General features: G+C 36.5%; 1 protein-coding gene across 1 annotated transcript in view; it reads right to left on the bottom strand.

Moving 5' to 3' along the window:
* The window catches only part of cntn5 (contactin 5), a 105,624-nt gene that overhangs the window by 33,268 nt on the left and 51,160 nt on the right, over positions 1 to 21,196 (bottom strand). Inside the window, exons 5-9 of the mRNA XM_039622456.1 lie at positions 15,862 to 15,985; positions 15,583 to 15,758; positions 8,516 to 8,611; positions 6,982 to 7,005; positions 5,135 to 5,338 (exon numbers count right to left, since the gene is read on the bottom strand). Coding sequence (XP_039478390.1) covers positions 5,135 to 5,338; positions 6,982 to 7,005; positions 8,516 to 8,611; positions 15,583 to 15,758; positions 15,862 to 15,985 — 624 coding nt within the window. The remainder of the gene's footprint in view (positions 1 to 5,134; positions 5,339 to 6,981; positions 7,006 to 8,515; positions 8,612 to 15,582; positions 15,759 to 15,861; positions 15,986 to 21,196) is intronic.

The raw sequence follows: 21,196 nt of genomic DNA, 5'->3' as shown, positions 1-21,196 counted from the left end.
TAAAAGCAGGTATTGCAATAGCTGGTTGGCCTCCAGTTTGCTATTATTCCTTTGTCTTCTTGCAGTGTGAGCACAGGGACAGACTGCGGTGATTTAAAAATATGATGTTATGATGATTTGTTCAACTTTGTTGCCCATATACAGACAAACAAAGAAATAAAAATAATTTAGGCGCCCATTTCCTATTTCACCCGCAATTTTTTTCAAAATAAGAGTAACAACTGAAGGATAAAATTATATGCTATAAATGTATTCTTCCTAGAAATTTGTGTTGGTTAAACCTCTTAAAATGAACAATATGTTAAATCAAAGCAGTGTTTAGGTGTGGAATGCATATTGTGCACACCATCTGGAAAATCATTTTAACCATGAACCTTACGTTTATACAGCGTTATTTTAATAAGACTATTTCATTAACAGAACTATAAAGCACACAACTTAATAATTATATTTTGAATCCCTACAAAAACAGTGGGTTAAAGCATGAGCAAGATTAGCTAGGGTTAGCACTTTGGTAGATTGCAATTTAATTTGTCTTAATATGTTGCAGATACTTGGAAGATGTGGGAATGTAAGGAAAAGTCTGTAGGTGACATATTGGCTTTAAAGGAAAAACAAACAGCACATTAAGATGACGTACAAACAAAAAACAAACATTCTCCAGCAGAAGAGACAAAATGACTCCTACTATTGTCCTCAAGAATTAGTAATCCGCTCAACAATTCACAAACACATTGTGAAGGACACAAGTGATAACATGTTATCAGTCTTGCTAAGTGCCACTATGACTAACACCTCTGTTCTAAGCCATCGCCAGAGGACGTTTCCTTTGTTTATTCATCTGTATGTTAAGCCGGCTATTTATTTTCATTTACTAGGATGATGTGTCAGAGATGGTAATAAACAACAAAGAAAAAAAAAGTGTAACAAAGAAAAACATCATCATTTAAAGGGATTTACTGTTATCTGTCTTATTAAATGGGTGTTTGCAATACGAACATTGTCTGAATGTTTTACTTTTCTCAAAGGGAAATATGTGTAATATTTAAATCCTTTATTTATCCAGGTAAAAGTCGCACTGAGATTAAAATCTCTTTTTCAAGAGCCAAGGCCGGGATAGAAGCAGAATTTGTAACAAATACAAATATAAATTAGCAAATATAACTGACACACAACAAGCAACGAGCAAGCAAATACAACATCCAGTTCACATGCAATGATATGAGAACAAAAGTATCCTCAGGAGCATTCACACTGACCAAGAGAACCATTTTTTTGATCCTTAAGAAATGATATAAAACCCCTCAAAGAAAATCTATTCTGCCAATTTCAGGTCCTCCTGTAAATGATTCCAGGAAAAAAAAAAGGGGGGGGGGTGGCATACTTTAAAGCTCTTTCTCCAAATTCTGACTCCGGCAACGATTTGCAAAATATTGTGCCAGTGAAGGCAATACTGACTACTTTTTACACAGAGATTAACAGTGTATACATATATAAACAACCAACAGGAAAGTCTGCAGGCATACAAAGAGAGCCGCTTAGCAGCAGCATGAGGAGAAGGATGACATACGGGAATGTTAAATGCACAATCGTTGCATTTGAACAACAAACATCCACAGCTGAACCTGAATACACATCAAAACATATCAGAGCATGTGTAGCATGACTCCACATGCATTATAAAGTACATGAGCACCAGGACAAATGACCCGCATGACATTTGAGAAACCATAATTACACCTTCTACTACATGCACCTGACACTTTTTATGTGATAAAATGAATGAAGAAAGGGAGTGGGGTTATTGAATTGTGGCCCACTATGCATGGAAAAGGAGTTTTATGATATTTGTTCCAAAGAACTTTTCAATTTCAATCTCATTCTCAACATTTATGGCTCCAAAGCAGCCCTTCACATATAATGAATTTGCAATATTTCACTGGCTCTTGCCATAGTATATTCAATATCATATTCAGTCTCAGTGGCTGGACTTGATAGAATTGGAAGAACTAATGTGTAGACTCCGTGTGCTAAAACATTACCAACCCTACAGCGTAGCATTATATTTTATGTTCCAATTTCATTTATTAATCACATGAAAATTTGATTATTTTCTCGTTGTATTTCATTCTTCTGCCAACCAATTTCAAAGTATAATGCCTGTTAACTTTCACCGAAAATCCAAGTTAATACAAATTTAAAAGAATGTATTATTAGGTCTCTGACCCAGCAAGAGATAGGTTTTATGATGCCTATCAAAATCAAAACTTCTGAAACTTCAGTTGAAAATAAAATAATCTCTATTGACCTGAAATTGTCCAGTCATTCCCTTGAAAACTAGATTGGTCTTCCTAAATAGACTTTCACATCCATTAATTAAACCAGATGATCTCAAGTATCGCTACTATAAATATAACTATTTACTGATTTGATCTAATTTTAAAGATACAAATACTCTATTAATATTTGTTTTTATTAAAAATAGCACATTTAACGCTCTTTAAATGAAATGTTTTTAAACTTCAAAAAGAACATAGACGTGTACAATGTGCTATTCTTAAGAACAATTACAATTATTTTCTTTCCTTTTCAAATGTGTATTCATTCAAGGACAGGAAGTTGTTTTGACTATGCCTCTACAGTATGTTGGCCAATAAAAAATCATTCTGACATCCAATATATCTTTGAACCAAAAGTCTTCAATAATAATTTAGTAAAGTGAAGCAGAGAAAAACATGCCCATGCATAGATGTGCCTGCAAACATTGTCTTTCACTGATATTATTGACACAGTAGTGAGACAGAAAATATGTTATGACATTAATAACAGCAGTGCTGCCGAAGCCCGAATAAAAATTGCAGCACTTATCTGTATAAACATGAGATTTATTGATGGATAAATTACTTATGTTTCACTAACCATAACACATAAATATATCTGCAATTTTTAGTCCAGTTTCTTGAATTTTGTTTTATTACCCTAGATTTAGCTACTATTTAACCCTATAATGCCATTTGTATCATATTTGTTACACGAGTTTCTGAGACCTCTATATTATCAACATGATCAATACTTATATTGTGAACAAAACTCTTTTTTTGGTTTAAAATTAACATTGTTGTTAATAAAAAGTTGCCAAAACCCCCAATGTATCAAATGCGATACAAAAAATAATAATAAATATAAAATAAAAATATATCATACACATCATGATATAGCAAAAAACCTGTGGATTTTGTTATAAGGGTTAATAAACATCTCAGTTCCAAAAAATCTGAATTTTCTGGCTATTTTTTGATGGGTTGGGTCTTACAGGGTTAATATTAAAGCATGCATCTATAACTTCTAAACCTGTAATCAGTTTACCATCAGTGACACTTTACTTTGTAATATTTTTATGCAAAACAAGTTTCAATAAAGGCAATTACGTGACAGTTTAAAGCATGCACACCTAAAGTAAACACGATAGGCCACTAAAGCAAAGCTGATTAATGTAAAACTGCTTTGAGATTTGTGTTGTATTTAATGGAAATAATATATCTATATGTTAAACAAAAGAAGGGTGCTAGAGGGAAAGCAAAAACAACAAAACAGCTATGTACGTATACGCTGTACGTGCTTTACACTGGTTCACATCCAGGACCACTGCAAAATAATGCTATATAGGGCAACACTGTGCAATTGCTTCTAAATTCACTAAAGCAGAAATTCAAAGAGAAGGTGTTTCTGAGATGAACTGTTTTTAAAAGGTGTATTAGTCTGGAGTTTAGTGTTTAGCCCCGTTCTGCTCAAGGTGGATTGTGATCTGACGATCAATGGCCTCCAGCCGGGTATAATGGAACCCAGATGCTTGTTTTGATTAAGAGAGTGAGGGCTGGAGCTGACAGTGGTGAGCCACGCACAGATCCAGCTTGAACTGTCTGCTGTGTAATAATCACTCATTTTTACTGAGGCACAGATTGCAGTGTCTAATTGGTCAGACTCCAATGACTGAAGGGCGGAAACAGCACGGCAGCATTTGGGGGACTGCTGTGAGGTGCGCCAATGTAATTTTCAGAATTTTACACCCAAATTCACAACATAAGAGGCTGCTAAGCATCATGAGATTTGAGCAAGAGATGCCAAGACGTTCTTTGGCGTAATGGACCTACAGGTGTAGTCATTAGATTTGGCCATGTTGTGTTGCAGGTGAGGGTGCTGTTCTTCAACCCATGTGTCATTACCAAATAGGACACGGTTGGTGCAGAACTGATTTCTCTTCCTTCATTCACTATTTGAAAAACAAAAACAAAACAGCAACAACTAATCTTCTGTTTCTTTATCCAACCATGAAAAATATTAAAATGCTAATAGCCGACTGACCATATGCCCTTCTAACTACATTTTGCAGCTCAGTTACAGAGACACAAACCAATTTAGCACTGTTATGTGCAAAGTGTTTTGTATGTCTCAGAGGGCCACTTCACACAAGGTTATGCAAATACAGAGCAAGAATCTTGCTGGAAGGCATGTAATTGTAAAGAGGTAAATTTGCGTTGTAACATTTGGAACAAACCTGTTTCTGAGGCACAGAGGCCATTTCACAGATTCACTGGGGATGTAATCTCAGTGGCTCTTTGAAACCTTGACAATGACAGGCACCTGTGTGAAGTGATGGACGTTTCTCTGTGTAGTCGGATGTAAAAAAGTCTGTAGGTGAAATCCACACCTGTATCCAACAAACAGCTCCACACCATGGCTCCTGAGAGGCTAGTATAAAAGAGCAAATTCCCATCCACAGCAAGGGCCATTGATTCAGTTAATTTTATGCAGGAAAATGATTTCCCCGATGGCCAGTTTCACCAAAGCACATTGTGAGCTAAGAAGGCTCCCCGCACTAATGTTAAAGCATTGCTCACTATCTATTTATGGTGTGTATGGAATTCAAAACGCCCTCTACAAACATGAGGCTCAGTGGAAAGCAGAAGAACGCCCGACTTTATTAACCTATCTGATCTGAAATTTTCCTCCAAATGCATTTTTACACAATATTGTACACACGCAGAATATAAAATGTAGTTTTAGCTTTCCGTTACTGTCAAACAAACATCGAACTTTAAAATTTTCTGCGTTATGTACCCAAAAAAACACTCACCGTCAGTTTTCAGTGTCAGAGGTGTTGGGGGACTCAGAACTCTTGCATTTGTCACTGTGTTTTTCACCAGACAGATGTAACTTCCTACATCAGAGGGCTGCACCTTCGAAATATAGAGGTTTCCCGTGTCCTGGGAAATGAAGCGTCGACTGTCCTCGGCGACAAACGAGGGGAATTCATTAAACACCCAGCTGTAGATAATCTCTGAAAAGCAAATGAAGACAGATACTGTACACAATAGGAAAAAAAACTTTTACATGTATGAATTTTGATCAGCTCTTTATCTGTGTAAGAGAATCACAAAAAGGTCTTCTTAACCTCTTTAACAAATAAACTATTGCAATGTACTAAAATATAACATTTATACACTACAAATACACTGGTTAGGAAATGGTCTCAAGTACTGTACTAGATGCATTTTGCTGCTTAATGCTTAACACTGCTTAATACTCAATACAACACTGAAACAGCGATGATTTAAAGGATTCATGAGTATGGATTTTATACAGCAACAAAGCCCATTGATCATCACAGACTAAATTAATCTAGAAAAATAATATTAAGGTGCTTAAAGTTCAGAGAAGAAGACTTTAAAGACCCTGTTATTTGCAGGGAGGTTAATCTAATTAACTGGTGATTATCAGAAAGGTAAAACTAGCATATGATAGGGTATTATTCCAGGACAGAGTGATTCCAATAAGCTTGGTCATGTGTATGAACGTGCTTATGAATGTATTCAGAGTCATTAAAAACAGATTTAGCTGGCTTTTATAGCAAACAATTCTGAATGATTATCGATGTAGATGGATCACAATCTTTTTTAGATTTCAAATAAAATGCAGTACGAGTAGAAGATATAAATACCTGACCCATGAAATAAAGTACTTATTTTAGCCATTTGTACCTTATGAAAGTGGCAGAAGTGACAGTTTAACGTATGGATAAATGGATAGATGAATATGGTAAATACAGTGCTAAATTGTGACATATTTCCATGTGTTACACATTTATACATAGCCAAGATCAGTATTAAAGTGTGAAACACAATTAAATTCAATCTATGGAACACTGCATTCCATTGAACATTGAACTTTTGTGCTACAACTCTTTGATGTGGATCCATAATCCATGAAAGAAACAGACAAAGAAGGATAAGCTTGTTGTGCTCTTGGTAAATAATGAATAACTGATGTTTTAAAGATGCAACATTATTAGTGCACAGATCTTATGACTAAGTTCAACACTCAATTTAAGCTCAGTGTTAGTGGACTCCTAAATACTGTATTTTAACAGATTAATGTCCAAAGTTAGCATCATATGTTGCTATTCTTCCCTGAAGAGGAAAGAATAGGTAAAATAGTGATATTTCAGATTCTGGTCCACAACACAAACAGGACCCTATAAAACTAAAAAGAATAACTTAACACAGAATATCATTGCTGATATAAAAGACAACAGACCTTGTTCTAGACAATTAGCATTGTCAAAGATGCCTGAGTTTCATTACACTCTTTATATTCTTTATAAGCAGCATTTACCCAAAACACAGAGACACTTATCAAAACCATCAAATGGAAGATGATCAACTTTTCATATCTCGGTGACTCATAGCTATTTTTACTCAGACCTTTGCAAAATAAGTGGCATTTTAATGTCTTTGAATCCTCCCACAGCCATTTTAGCCCAAACATTTTTTAGCACTCCCTCTTCAATATGAATTTGAACTGTGACACACCAAAGCATTCATCACAGTAGGATATTCTATGGCTGAGGCATCTAATCAAAGTTTTTTGAGATCATTTTTCATTTCATGTAAGCAATGCCGAAGAAATAAATTATAATCTTACCTGTATTGTGTTTTTGAGTATAATCTGTAAATATGAAAAAATAAGCATCAAAATAAAGGCTCAACAACATGTTGAGACTAGCCTCTCATATCCTTTTTAAACCTAAAAGTTAATATCACAACATAAAAGGGGAGATCAAGTACCATTAATTTTTGGCCTGAAGTATGATTAGTGTAGAAACGCTTTTTGTGGATAAATGCGGCCAGACCTACACAGCAATGCTGTAAAAGCTTAGATGCTTAGGTTTATAGTTTTAGTTGAGGGAAGGTAAGTTTATAAAATAGAAATCAAGACAACAATATCCAAGCTTGTTCCCTGACAAGCAGTTTGTATCTTACTGTATCATTTAACCACGTATATACGAGGAACAGGTACAGGAAACCAGAAATTTCTTAATCAACAAGCTAAGGTCCTTCAATTACTCTGTGTAGCACAAATGTATTTTGTAGATTTAATTTTCAATGGATTTTCTTATTTACTGTTTAAATGCTGATTTTCTGTTAGACTAATAAATTTTAAATCTAATGCAGTTGCCCTGAATTACGGATTTAACGGCTGAGTGATTGTATGTAATATATTCTGTATTGATCCACTTGGCCCGTATAATGAATATAATGCAAGCAATTCAACACGGGGGACTTAAAGTATGTCATTATGAAACGTGGGTCAATTTTACAGTTTATAATAGTAAGACTGCAACAAATTTCAAAAGACAGAAAATCACTATTTCCATTATGCTGTCATCATGCTAACATCATCGCCAGTGTTTGATTTCAATCACATGCCAATCAGAGTTCCAACCGTTCAAGAAGAGACCTTGGTCAGAAAATTAAATGCATGTATGTATGAGGGGTTGATTTTCAAATTCCCTGTGAAAAATTCATATTCACACACTCCTTGAGCAAGGGCAACATCTGCACTATGACTGATGAAAAACTTTAAGGTTGAGAAAACTCTGTACTACACTTTCATCTGTCAGTCATTACGCAACATTAATTATTGACTGCGTCTCTTTTAAACCAGCTATTTTGTCACCGACTCTCTGGTTGCTACCATGAGATGCAAAATGGCATCCAGAAATGTGTATGGGTGCTGAAGAGCACTTGGCAAACGTTCCCATGGGTGCAGTGCAGGAGAATGACAGAGCTGATGCAAACAGAAAACCTCATAAGAGCTTATATTTAAGGACGACTATAGAGAGGGATATTAAATATATGGCATTAAAGATGGTGGCTGTGTGAAATAATTGGCCGTGTAACATTTCTTTCTAGTTGTAATGATCCAGTAAATTTAATCCTTCATAATTGGAGTTCTGGCTCTTTGGTCACTGTAACTTGGCACACTAATATGAACAGCATGGATGGATGGATAGACAGGACAGTGAACAGCTATGAAATATAAATAATCAAAATACAATGCATAAAATAAAAATAAACAGTGGGAGCAATAACTCACACTGGAATGGTAATAAAAGTAAAAAAAAAAAAAAAAAGAATTTCTTCTTCTGCCTGTGATTGAAAAACTAAACTCTTACCTGGTGAATGGGGAGGAGGGGTACACATGAGTACCACACCTTGGCCTTCACGCACAGAAACCCCACCCCGGGCCTTTGTACTGAAAGCACCAAGATCTAGAACAGCATGGAAACGAAAGCTTTCAGTGCGAATAAAAACAAATACAGTAAGATATAATGAATTTATACAGAACCATCATTATTTCTGCAGATAGCCTTTGACTTCATCATTTGATGAGGAAAGTAATTTTGATTCGGTGAGGTAACAATGAAGCTTTTGTTCTCCCTGAGTGATAGTACCTCTACAAAAACACACTGTATTCAGCGAGAGACAAAGAAGAAACAGACAGCTTATGTATTTCTTTTGCAGCTATGTGCTTTGAACCACTACAGCGGCAAAAAAACAACAACAGGAAAATGTTAAAAGCCAGTAAAAACCAGAAAGTTGCATTTTCTTTTCTATTTTACTTTTTCAATAAGTTCTAATTTAAATTACATGGAACTTTACAATTATAGAGTTATGTGTCCAAGTATGTTTCTTTTGACCCTGTTTTTACTGTTCATGAGTAGAACAATGGATGTTTCATCCCAGAATTGTAGCTTTTTGGAGCATAATGATGCCTGCTAACTTTTAGCTGAAGCAATGGCAAAGTGTGGAGATCAAGTGACAGATCTCTAACCTGGGGCAGGTGATTAGGTCTTCATGGCCTTCATTCCATAGTCTTTACAATTATGCCTCAGAGTGACTTGTGAAACCGACTTTGTGGCACATTTAATGAAAACTGTGGTTCATGCCCTTTAAAAATCATGTTTATAGATACACTGCACAGTCAGTGTCTTTAAAAACTGAAAAAAAAAACCCTCACTGGATGACTGAACTTTTTTTGGTGAAATAACTAAAGGATAGTTCAGGTAGTGACCACATTGAAAGATTAAGGAAAAAACAATAGAAAAAACATTGGGTATACAGCACTTTTTCATTTAAACACCCAATAGAATGACCTGCTGCACAACTCGGATTTGCAAGCACTCAGTCCACACCACAAATCAATTTGCTATGCCCACCATTTCCTGTGCCTAGAAAGAGACAGATCCAGCACTAAATGGACAGTTTATCAGCTCCTGACAGTGAGCAATCTTGGAACAACAACACACAAAATTAAAAATCCTGGAATCCCAATGACTGAAGATAGCTTGTCTTAATGTCTAATGTCTTTTACAAACAACTGTGATTGATCTTTTATCTAAAATTGATTCCAGTCACATTTTACACTCAATTCAGTGTTAGATGGGGACAATTGGCTTGTCCACATTTCAATGTTTTTCACTATTGTTGTCTTTAGAGATGGGTATTTCTATGATTTTTACAGATAATACTGCCAGTACCTACTTACAATTCGGATGATTTACCAACTACTTATTGATTCCTGTATTTTTTTCTTGGGTTTTAGAGTTAATGCAACTGTTGTATTTTCTCTGCGCCTCAATAAAAATTGTTAAAAAAAGAAAAAGAAAATTTGCACATTTGCACATGCTTCACAGTTATGACTTTGATGTCACTGTTGTGCAATGTGCTCATGTCAGAAAACATGCCAGCACTGATAAAAGGAAAAAGTAGGAGGGATACAGATTCCGATAGATTGGAACAGGTCCTGAACCGGAACCAATTTCTGATTCCCATCCTTAGCTGTCTTGCCATTTTTTCCTGTTTTAATTGTCTTGGACAGCTATCCTAGAGATACTCTGTCATAACACCTTGGCCCATTTGGAAACAGCATGCCACCAGAGCACGGATGGAAATGATTGTCTCTGCGCTCCCTATTGATTCACCCGCAGCTGTCACCACCATGTCTTCTGTTGTCAGCGTAGCTTTGTTCTACCTCTTTTCCCTTTTTTATTCCAACATAACTCATGCATTATCTTTGATCAATGTCTTTAATTAGTAAGCAGACAATGAGGAAGCTACATTGATTTTTTTATCTAGTGATAAAATAGGATAAAATATGAAATGACTGAGTGAGTAATTGGTGAGTAAATAACACAGACACGAGTACAGCCACAGTAATTACAGACCTACAACATGGCTGCGGGAGTTGGCAGCAACCAGATGTGGATATGAGTGTTTCAGTGGCAGAATTTATTAAAATTCTGCCAGGCTACATGTTGTGGAAAGAAGAGTCTTCTTGGGCAGCTTGCCTAATTTTGTAAATAATGAATGATATTCCAGACCTGATGTATTTCTATCTTGTTGCTTTATAAAGTTTCTATAACAATTTAGTATGTAATACAGTATATTTACTTTAAGGGACTACACTTGTTATGATGTGTGTCTGAAACACACAGTAAAGGTAGACAATTCCTGGGAAACAACTCCAGGCACACAGGAAATTCAACATTTTACAGGAAGAAGCAACACAAGGGGGATATCAGGTAAGCACTTACATACTACAAACCTGAAGTACTATTTGATTAACAACAAATCAAGACCAAGCAGGTGCTTCAGTCATTAAATATGGTATGAAACCAAAAGAAAATGCTTTAAATGAAACTCCTATAACGTCCTTTTACAAGCTACAGCTATGTAACCGAGTTAATATTAATGACTTTTTCAATAATGTAAAAAACAGCACGGCCATTAAAGCTTCCAGAAAAATTACAAGTCAACATATGTCTATATAAATGTTTAAAATCCAAGTCAGTGATGAAATCTGCAGCAAGCAAAGGAACAGGTGCTTAATGTAAATCCGTTGTTTCAAGGTCAGTATGAATTCAATCAATGAGCATTACATCTGATAATGTAGAACATCTCAGAGTGTGGTGTGTGTGTGTGGCTCTTCCAGTGCCCAATTTAAAGCATCCTGTTAATTTCATTACTACTGTACAGCTTGGAGTGACTTGATACCTGAGCCTGGGCCAGACTCACGTCTGCAAAGAGAGAGGGAGAGAAGAACTCTTCGGGGAGAAAGATCAGAGGCCTCCTTTCTGCCTGCTGCCTTCAAAGTCACGGCTGAAAAGCAGCCCAAGTGTGAGTTCAGTAGCTCAGAATTTCAAAACAAAGAGAAAAAAAGCATCCTACTGAAACATCTTTCGAACAGAGTACACGACCAGTGGATAGAATATATAGAGCCTTGACTCAACCTTTCCCCATGCACTCTGCCTTGTCCACTCTTTACTCTCTCATGACTGAGTGAAGCAGGGCTGTGATCAGTATGGCCGCTATCTATAGCGAGATAAATGAATAAAGTGGATTAACATAGAGCCAGCACCATAAATGAGGGACACTGACCCCATAAAGTTAATCTGAGCCTACTCAAATTGATTCAGTCCAATAAGTTAAAAAAATGTATTTATTTAAATAAATAATAATAATAATATTAATTATTATTACTATTATTATTATTACTATTATATAACATAACCAGGATGTTAAGGATGTAATAGCTCATCTGACTCACTATCCATTACAATTCATAGATTAGTGTAATGTGTGAAATAGAGAACAAAAGTTTACTGAGTCATATAAAGTAGCAAACCATTTAGGTGAACTGACACGCACACAAGGGCTGTGAATGTTTATTATGATGATATTATGATGAGCCTTTCAAGATGTTCTCTGATAGTACTTATTACGTTTTTGTGCAAAACAATATCAAGCCCATTAACCTTTAGTATTTTAAGTAGGCGTAAATCAAACTCAACCTGCTGTAGGTACTATATAGAAGTTCTTTCAGACCAGGTGCAGAACTTTAGTATTTACAGCGCTGTGCTTGAAATTGTACAATCTAACTGGGGTAATCATGTTCCAATCGAAAGTCAAAGTCACAAGAAGCCAGGTTTCTATATGCTGTTTAATATGCGTGTAATGCATTCCACAAGTCACATAGCTTGAACACTGATTTCTAGTTCAATAAAGCATCAATTACTCTGTTAAAACATTCAGTTTACATGGAAAAGAAGTACCCATATGAATCTGAACCAGGTAAAGCAATCAACCACTGTGCTACAGCATAAAAATGTGCAGTGCTAACATGAAAAGGGAAGGAAAAGTTGAGCTTCATGCTGAGTGATAAATACCCACCATTTGATATGCTGAAAGAGCGAAGGAAGGTTCTGCATTTAAATGTGTGCTGCAGGGCACCTTTCTTTGTTTCTGTGGCTAGCCTTTTGAAGGGTTGCACTTTAAAGAAATGTAGCCTACTGCACATTCACGCTGCTGAATATTTGTACTGCACGAAGCAAAAGAAACAGTCACACAAATGTGTTATTTTATATGGTAGAAAAAACCCTGGAATGAATCTAGTCATGAGAAGAAATGATTGGACTACTATTTCTGCTTATGGTTTAGGAAAGGCAGCTTCAGTCACACAAATCCCATGTTAAATATCATTATTAAGGAAACAACAAGGCAGCTGTTAAACATAGTACACAATCTTTGATATTTTTTAGAAAGTTTCTCTTATTAGAGCTTATTTTTTAAACCACACCATAACAAAACCTATGAATTTATCAGTACTGCTCTTGAGAAATATTTTGTTTTCTGTGCATACATATGTTTTACTGCTCTCAGGTATAACAGTTTAGCATAATGAACTATGTGTAAGGATTGTATCAAACAGCAGTACCTGCAGTGTGTTCTTTATATCAGCAGCACCTTGCAAGGAAACTGTTGCATGAAAATTATGTGATTAGAAAAAAATTTAGTTGAATAAAACTCAAATTTTATATATATATATAATTTTATATCCCAATTATAAGTGAATTCCAGTGATATACCTTGTACTCCGTGTAGTCCCTGTGTGGTGACTCATTCCACATTACTTCCTCCTTGTCTGTAACAACATGATGCTAGCTGACCTGTCTGTTATTGAAACTAGAAAATCCAATTTTGTGGAAAGGTGGTTTGGATGAAGTTGATGTGTGACAATTGGCCATCATCTCACCTGACACACCTGCCAATCAACACAACATATCCCCAACCTTACTATCTGCTCAACCCACATGCTCTAAGATTTCGATCATTTTTAAGATGATTACCAAAGCAAAATGTACACACTTGAAGAACTGTAACAGTAAACAAAGAGTAACCAAAATACGATCCACAACCCCAGTTCCAAAAAAAGTTGGAATGCCGTGTAAAATGTGAATAAAAAAAAAAGGAATGATTTGCAAATCTCACAAACCCTTATTTGATTCAAAACAAATCACTGATTTTAGATTTTACATCAATAGAAATGAAACTTAAAAAGTATTTACACAAAACTAATAAAGGTTATAAATAAAGAGGCCACTGCAAAACAGAAAACTGATTTTTTAAAACACAATGCTGAAAAATAACAAATGTGCCTCTTTAAATATGATGGTTGATACAGAGTCAGGCCAAGATAGTTTAAATTTATCGAAACAATGGTGGACTCTACAGTTTTATTTTGTACTCTACTTAATCTTACTGGGGATGACAGACATTTGCTGTCATTCAATGCTGTCTGAAGTTGTTGTGTAAGGCCTAAAACTTCAGAAGCACACTATTTAACCGTCCTCCAAGTAAAAACAAATACTCCAAAAAAGGGAAAAAACCTAAATGAATTAACAGAGTTCCAACTGAAACTTTGTTCAACTTTGTATTAATTTAAAATCACCAGTTCCTCCAAGAGGGATCGAGTGGACCATGAGAACGCCAGCAAAATACCCACAGTAGTATAACATAGCCACTGGATTCCCTGACTATAGAGGATGAAGGTTCATGTTAACCTTTTAAATTTTCACTCACATGTATCTCCTCTTAATACCCATTGCCTCTGATATGAGAACTACTTTGAGATAGTCAACAGTCACAGTCAAAACTATGTTTGACTATGTTGTTAATCCAGCACATAAAACAAAATTTGAACCTGAGCAGCATTAGCTATCAGGGTCCTCCACTATGAAACCTAAGGGAGTTCACAAAGGAAACACCTTCTATACTTTCCCATGTTTCCCATGTTCACCATCTTTATGCTTTGGGCTTAGACTAATAAATACACGAGGTGCTTAAATGGGATAATAACAACATAACAGTAAAATAATGCTAATATTAGATATAGATAATGCAACCTGATAAATTGGTTGTAGAGTATTTTTTTTAGAAGTTAAAAAAAACTCAAGCATAAATTTGTACATGACCCTTAAGTTTAAAAAGGAGGAGAAAAAGATCTGGATATCTTTGAGAACACAGATGAGGGTACATGTTGAAGTACATCTTGCGTTCCTCACAAACAGGCACAACTTTTTTGAAGCCTGTGCTTTACCATCTGGGCATTCCAGCCTGCCAAGCAATCTGCCTTACACTTAAATTAGGACTGGTCCTCTTTTAATTTTTATTCACTTGGATCATATTGATATATATGAAACTTTGTGAATGAATGCAAGCAAAAGTAAAGAAAGCACTTGGTTCTCTGGGCGTCAAGAAATGCTGTGTTTTTATAGAGAAGTTCATCCATTTTGCCTGCTACACAGCTTCAGGCCAATCTAGTGATGCCTCTTAAGTAATTCTGTAGGAACTCTAAAGCCCCATAACAATGGATGAGACTGTGTACCTTTCTTTCAAGCAACAACTCAGTGACTGAGAACGGTAAACTACGGGTAAGAGTATTATGGTCATTGCCCCTGAGGAAACTGTAGAGCACCCCAACAATGCATTTTGACTAAAGCATAGTGTCCCTGGTCATTCCATGTGTGCTGTTGCCTTACCCTCTGATATTTTGGAGGAAGGCCAACAGACTACTGTGGGAAGAAACGTGCAGTTTGGTCTCATTTAACACTTAGGCACTCGAGTGCATATACCCCTTTAGCAGTATCAGATGGAGCTTGTGGGAACTATATTCAGCAACAAAACAAAGCATAGTGTTTATTTATCCCTAGAACCAAACAGGGCTATTTTGACTCAGAGAGACAAAAGGGCTTAAAGCTAAGTATTTGCTTCTCAGAAGTTCTTAGTCTGACAAAAAGAAATGCACTTTCCATTTGTTTTAATAAATACTGACTTACAGTGCTGTTATCTGAACTTTACTAGGTAGAAAGTTGGTGTAATAAAGCAGAAAAATCATACTCACATGCAAACTGTAATAAAGCATCTCGACTGAGGACAATCCCAATGCTGTTCTCTGCTTTGCACTGGTACTTTCCATAGTCAGTGATCTCACTTGCATTGGAAATAATTAAGTTTCCGTCGATGAATGTGTAGCGGTAATCTGCCTCTGAATCTACCTGCGTCCCATTGATGTACCAACTGAAAAACATAAAAGGTTTTTGTTATATTTGTGATGAATGACCAGCTAATTTAGAGTTAAAGCTGAAATTTCAATTAGCACACAGACAAACAAATGCCACACCTGTATGTGGGTGGTGGATTCCCCCGTGCCTCACAGTGCATCACCACTTTCTTTTCATCAGAATCCAAAGGAAAAATAACATCATCTGGCTCCTGGATAAAAACAGGCCCAAACTCTTCACTTTCTACAACAAAAGAAGAGATAGAGAAAAGATGATTATAATTATCATAACAGAGTGCCAGGGGGCTTTCTATGAACTCTGGAATTTGATTTGTGCATGAAACAGTAGAAAATTTGCAATTTTTCACAACATTAAAGCCACCTGCCTAATACTGTGTGTGTGCCTTTCATTCTGTAAAAACAGCTCTGACAAGTCAGGGCAAGGACATGACAAGTCTGGGGTGCACTGTGGTGTTTGGGGACTTTGGGTTATGAGATGGGGTGCTGTGGATTGGACTTGCTTTGGTGCATTTTTGATGGTCACCAAGATAGGGATCTAGAGAGCTTGGAGGCTCGGTTGATGGACTCCTTGTTGTGATTCTTAAGCCATCAGGTTACATTTTCCTGCTGAGGGAGGTTGCTGCCAGTGGTTAGTCCATGTCAAAGTAACAGCTAGATAAATGTGAGGACCTAGGGAAGATCACTGCACTATGGACAAAATATTCCCTTCACCTGTCTGTTTGTCTCTAGTTAGTGCATTCTAGATTGAGAGATATATTTTATAACTAATCTGTTAGTTCTAACATTACAAAGAACTTTGAGTAATCCTCAAAACGGCACTCTAAACTGAGTTTTGAGCAAGAAAGCCTGAAATGCGTTGTCCTTCCAAGAGCTATAACAGCTTTTGAAGTTAGAAGTAGGGATGCACCGATACCGATACTGGTATCGGGTATCGGGGCCGATACTGTAAAATGTGTGCGTACTCGTACTCGTAAAAGTTAACCGATACCATGAACCGATACTAATGTAGCCCGGATGGGAATTTGGGAGTGGATACTCATAATTCCCATGGACTTAAACGCCACAGTAACATAAGGTGTTCACAGTTGATGTTATGTGATGTAACTCTACCCTGAATGTAATTTGCCCTGTAATATGTCGCAAGGTAAATACAGGTAATTAGAGCAATCAAACTGTTATGTTAATCATAAAAGTATTATTTTATGGTATGTAACTCTGAAGGGAGTTAAAATATTTTTCAGAGTTCTCATTTTCTGGAGGCCCGTGAAGGTAGCATAAAACCGGACCTGTGTGTATCTGTTGCAATGGAGGAGGAGAAGAGAACGGCATGGAGAGATGAACGAGGTTAGCTGAACCAAAGTGAGAGACCCGGCTAGTTTTACTGAGGTTAACCAGCACAAAAGAGTGTGTGACTAGAAAACTGACCGTGTGAGAGCTTCACAACAGAGTGTGGGTGAAGTGACTTTTTGTTTCAATGGTCGCACCACCGTGCTGTGTTTCCAGCTACGACCGCCGAGGCTAAAGGCTAGCCGGACTGCTTGGCCGCCAAGGAGGCAGCCGCTATGGACTGTCGGAGAGCTGGACAGTGACTCGCTAACGCGCTGTAGCAGAGACAGCATCGGGTCCGCAGGGAGTGGATTTAGTGTGGGACTGGTGAACGGCGATCTACCGGGCAACGGAACTGTAAGTCAGACTTTTGTGCTCTTACTGGGGAGAAGAGGATTTTTCTCCATCGTCCGGCGTGAGCAGCAAACAGGCCTGCAACAAGTGTGAGTGTGTGTGGGCCCCATGTGTGAATATTGTGTGTTTAGTGGATTTATATAACGTGTTTTGGAGTGTATATTAGTGAGTCACTTACCAAAAGATGATAACATAAGTTGGGTTGTTTAATATAATTTGAAAGGGAATTATTTCATTTATACAGTGTATTTCATTTGGTTAAGGAATTGGAATATCATTTGAGTTTAAAAAGGGATGTGTTGTACAGTATTTGTCTCTGCCCTTACGCTCAGTAAACGTTTCGCTTTGGGTTAAAGAGTTGTCTGGGGTCGTTTCTTTACTACTGGTTAAGTTTAACTTGTGTGTGGTAGAAGTATCGGTTTTTGTACTCGGTATCGGCAAGTACTCAGATCCAAGTATCGGTATCGGATCGGTTTGAAAAAATTGGTATCGTTGCATCCCTAGTTAGAAGTGATCCTTTCCTCAGGGTACTCTTTTAGGTTTCTTATGTTATGTTATATAATGTATATAAGTTATGTTAAAAAAGTTAAACCTTCAAGATTATCCATTAAGCTTTTATCCTATTTCTTTTAGAGTCTTTGGACACACTGCTGTTTGACTAAATGGGCGAGTGATCAACGAAAGACAAATGATGGTCCTGACTTTGTTATTTACTAAAGTATTTTTGTTGCCCAGGCTTGGGAGTGCAAAGCAGGGAGTGTACATCTTCTCTCTCTTTGGGCTTTGCACTTGATATCCAAGCACATACAGTTTGCTAAACAACAGTATCAAATGGTAAACAACCATGTAAGTGGACTGATAACATTAGTACGATATTGTTATCCATCTTCTCTTCTTACAGATTTGTTTCTGTCCTTTTACAGAATAATTTAAAGATGCTACCGCTGAGCAGAAAACAGGCAATGTTTTTGTTTGTTGGAGGGAATATTATAACACAAGCATTATTTTTTCTGTCAATCTTTCTGCAGTATTTACCTTCTTTGCTATGGTGGAGACCAGGCCTCTATTTCTTTCTTTCTTTTTTAAAAATAACACACTCGGCAAGCACAAGAATACATTAAAAAACAACAACAACAACAACAACAACAACACACACACACACACACACACTAAAAGGACCTTATCTGATATTCAGCAAAATTATTTACTGTATGTAACTCTAATATAAGTGCTTTAATATGGTATTAGTCAATTGCTATATACAAACAAATGTAATAAGACAGACCATTGCTTTTAAATGGGAACACGAGCTCATTTCAAATACACTGTATTGGCAAAAGTATTTGCTTGTCTGCCTTAATATGCATATGAACTTGAGTGACATCCCGTTATTAATCCATAGGGTTTAATATGATGTCAGCCCACCCTTTGCAGCTATAACAGCTTCAAGTCTTCTAGGAAGGCTTTCCACAAGGTTTAGGAGTGTGTTAATGGGAATTCTGACCATTGTTCCACAAGCTAATTTCTGGACTATCTTGTCAAAGTACTTTTGGGAATATAGTGTATCAGTAGAAATGTGTAGAAGTGTTTTTCATTTCATATTCAGTTTATTTTTTATTGACGTCAGTTATCTTGTATCTTTATTTCATACATCAAATTAATAACTGCACATTGTTTAGAGGCATTTACTACTCTGTCACTTTTGTGACCTCAAGCTAAAAATCTTAGAGCATTATTTTATCCTCTGTTTATTAGTAAGCAGTAGGCAAATTAAGTATTAAACTTATAAATACATACTGCACACTAGAAAATTACTAACCATGCGTTACCACATCACTGACTTCCTAACTCATACATCCCAACTCAGATATCCCAAAAGCAAAGAAATATGACATTTTGAACACTTTTGATCTTTCATTTTAAGGCACAGAGCACAACTGTCATCAAATGCATGTGCGCAGTTCAAAGGGAAAACTGTCATACTTTTGTTCTTTTAGTTGAAAGCGTGCAGCATACATGGGGGACACATGGGTTGTTAGGAGTCCAGAGGTACCTACAGAATCAGTGTGACCTCATTAAATAGATTTAAAAGAAAGAGCTAAGATGAAACTGTCAACCAATTTGCTATACCAATATATACAAGACACAATTGCTTTACAACAGTACAGAGAAAACTTTAGTTGTAAATGCCATTGAACTACAGGTTACATAAAACGTACCCAGAAATCAATGTTTTTTGGAGGTATAATGCTTTCAATGTCCTTCTAGCACTGACACAGTAAGGTGTCCATGGACAATAATCACATCAGAGGATATGTGTCAGACAAGGAAAACTAAATTGTTGTGACACATATAAGTTGATTTACTTCGACTGAAGGGTTCTTTGGTGCATAGATTTTAAAATCAATTTACAAAACACCCAGTTTGCTACCTATTGAGCGACAGACTGCAAAATGAGCATCTAACAAAAAGGCAACATTTGAGGTTGGGGTGCAGGCCAAACAAAACTGTGCAGGCGTCCTTGCAGCCTTCTTGCCAGCAAGCAGGACAGGGCACATGGGTACATCCTCTCTCAATGTGCCAGTCTTCTGCTTTTCTCTGAACAGATTGCAACTCCTCCCTCCCACAAAATGGGACCTGCTAAGGAGGGGTTATGCATTAAACTGCCATGAGCATCCACCTTTCGGCGACAAGCATGGTGTTGGAGAAAATAGTCTCACTCCTGAGGAAGGGAGCAATAATGATGGGCCTTGAGAGGGGCGTCTCCTCTAGTGTTCGGTGTATTGTATAGTATTAAAGTATACAAATGGATCGTTTTTACTCCAAAAAAATATTTTTCAGTTTTTCTATACTGGTGCACATCCCTAAAAAAAAATCACCCCAAAGATTGTAGAATAATTAATTATTATCAAATAGAGCTTCTCAAGTCAGCTGGGGAAAAAGCCTGCCTTTTTTTATTAAGCAATATATAATAGACAGAAGCGAAATGTCAGTAATTTTTTTATTTATTTCAGTATCATTCAGCCCTGGAGTTTTCTGCTTGACAGTCCCTGTTGCAATTGTGTTGTTTCTTCCGAGTGCTCTTTGTTTCATTCGGCTGGTAACAGAAAAGTGATGCACCTTGTACGGTAGGCTTCCTAGTTGCATTACACATCAGATTTACAGACATTGCAAAAGACAGCTGAATCTTGTGTTCTTCAAAAGAATTGTTTTTCTGTGAGATGATGAATTTAGGGATATTCTAAGCTCTGTAAACAGAGGTTTTTTGAAGTTTGCATGTGACACAGGAGAATATAGTAGCTGAAAAAAAATAAAAAATAAAAATATATAAATATATATATATATATAAAGTAATGCATGCTGCTGTTTAAATCAGTCGTTTAAGCAGCACCATGCCCTCTTCAGAGACTAACACATACTGTACCTTCCCTACCTATCATTAAAATTAAAAAACTAAAGCTAAGCATGATAATATCAGCTATTTTTGTTAACTTTGTTCATAATAATTGAACTTCCAACCTGCAGTGGCTCCACGCACCACCAATGGGACAGCCAGCTTAACAACCAACTGGTTAACAGACATAATTACACTGAGCATTTTGCTTTAGTTGGCCTTAGGGAAGGATTTTATACTATATTTTGTAATACTGTTTATTTATGTGATACTTTTGAATTGGTTTAGGAGAGGAAAAACAAACAAATAACAGAAGTAACTCTGCTTTATTTTGTCACAAAAAATGATTTTTTTTCCTGA

Source organism: Oreochromis aureus, linkage group 14 (assembly GCF_013358895.1).
Source record: "Oreochromis aureus strain Israel breed Guangdong linkage group 14, ZZ_aureus, whole genome shotgun sequence".
Lineage (NCBI taxonomy): Eukaryota > Metazoa > Chordata > Actinopteri > Cichliformes > Cichlidae > Oreochromis > Oreochromis aureus.
This window is presented reverse-complemented; position numbering and strand designations above follow the sequence as displayed.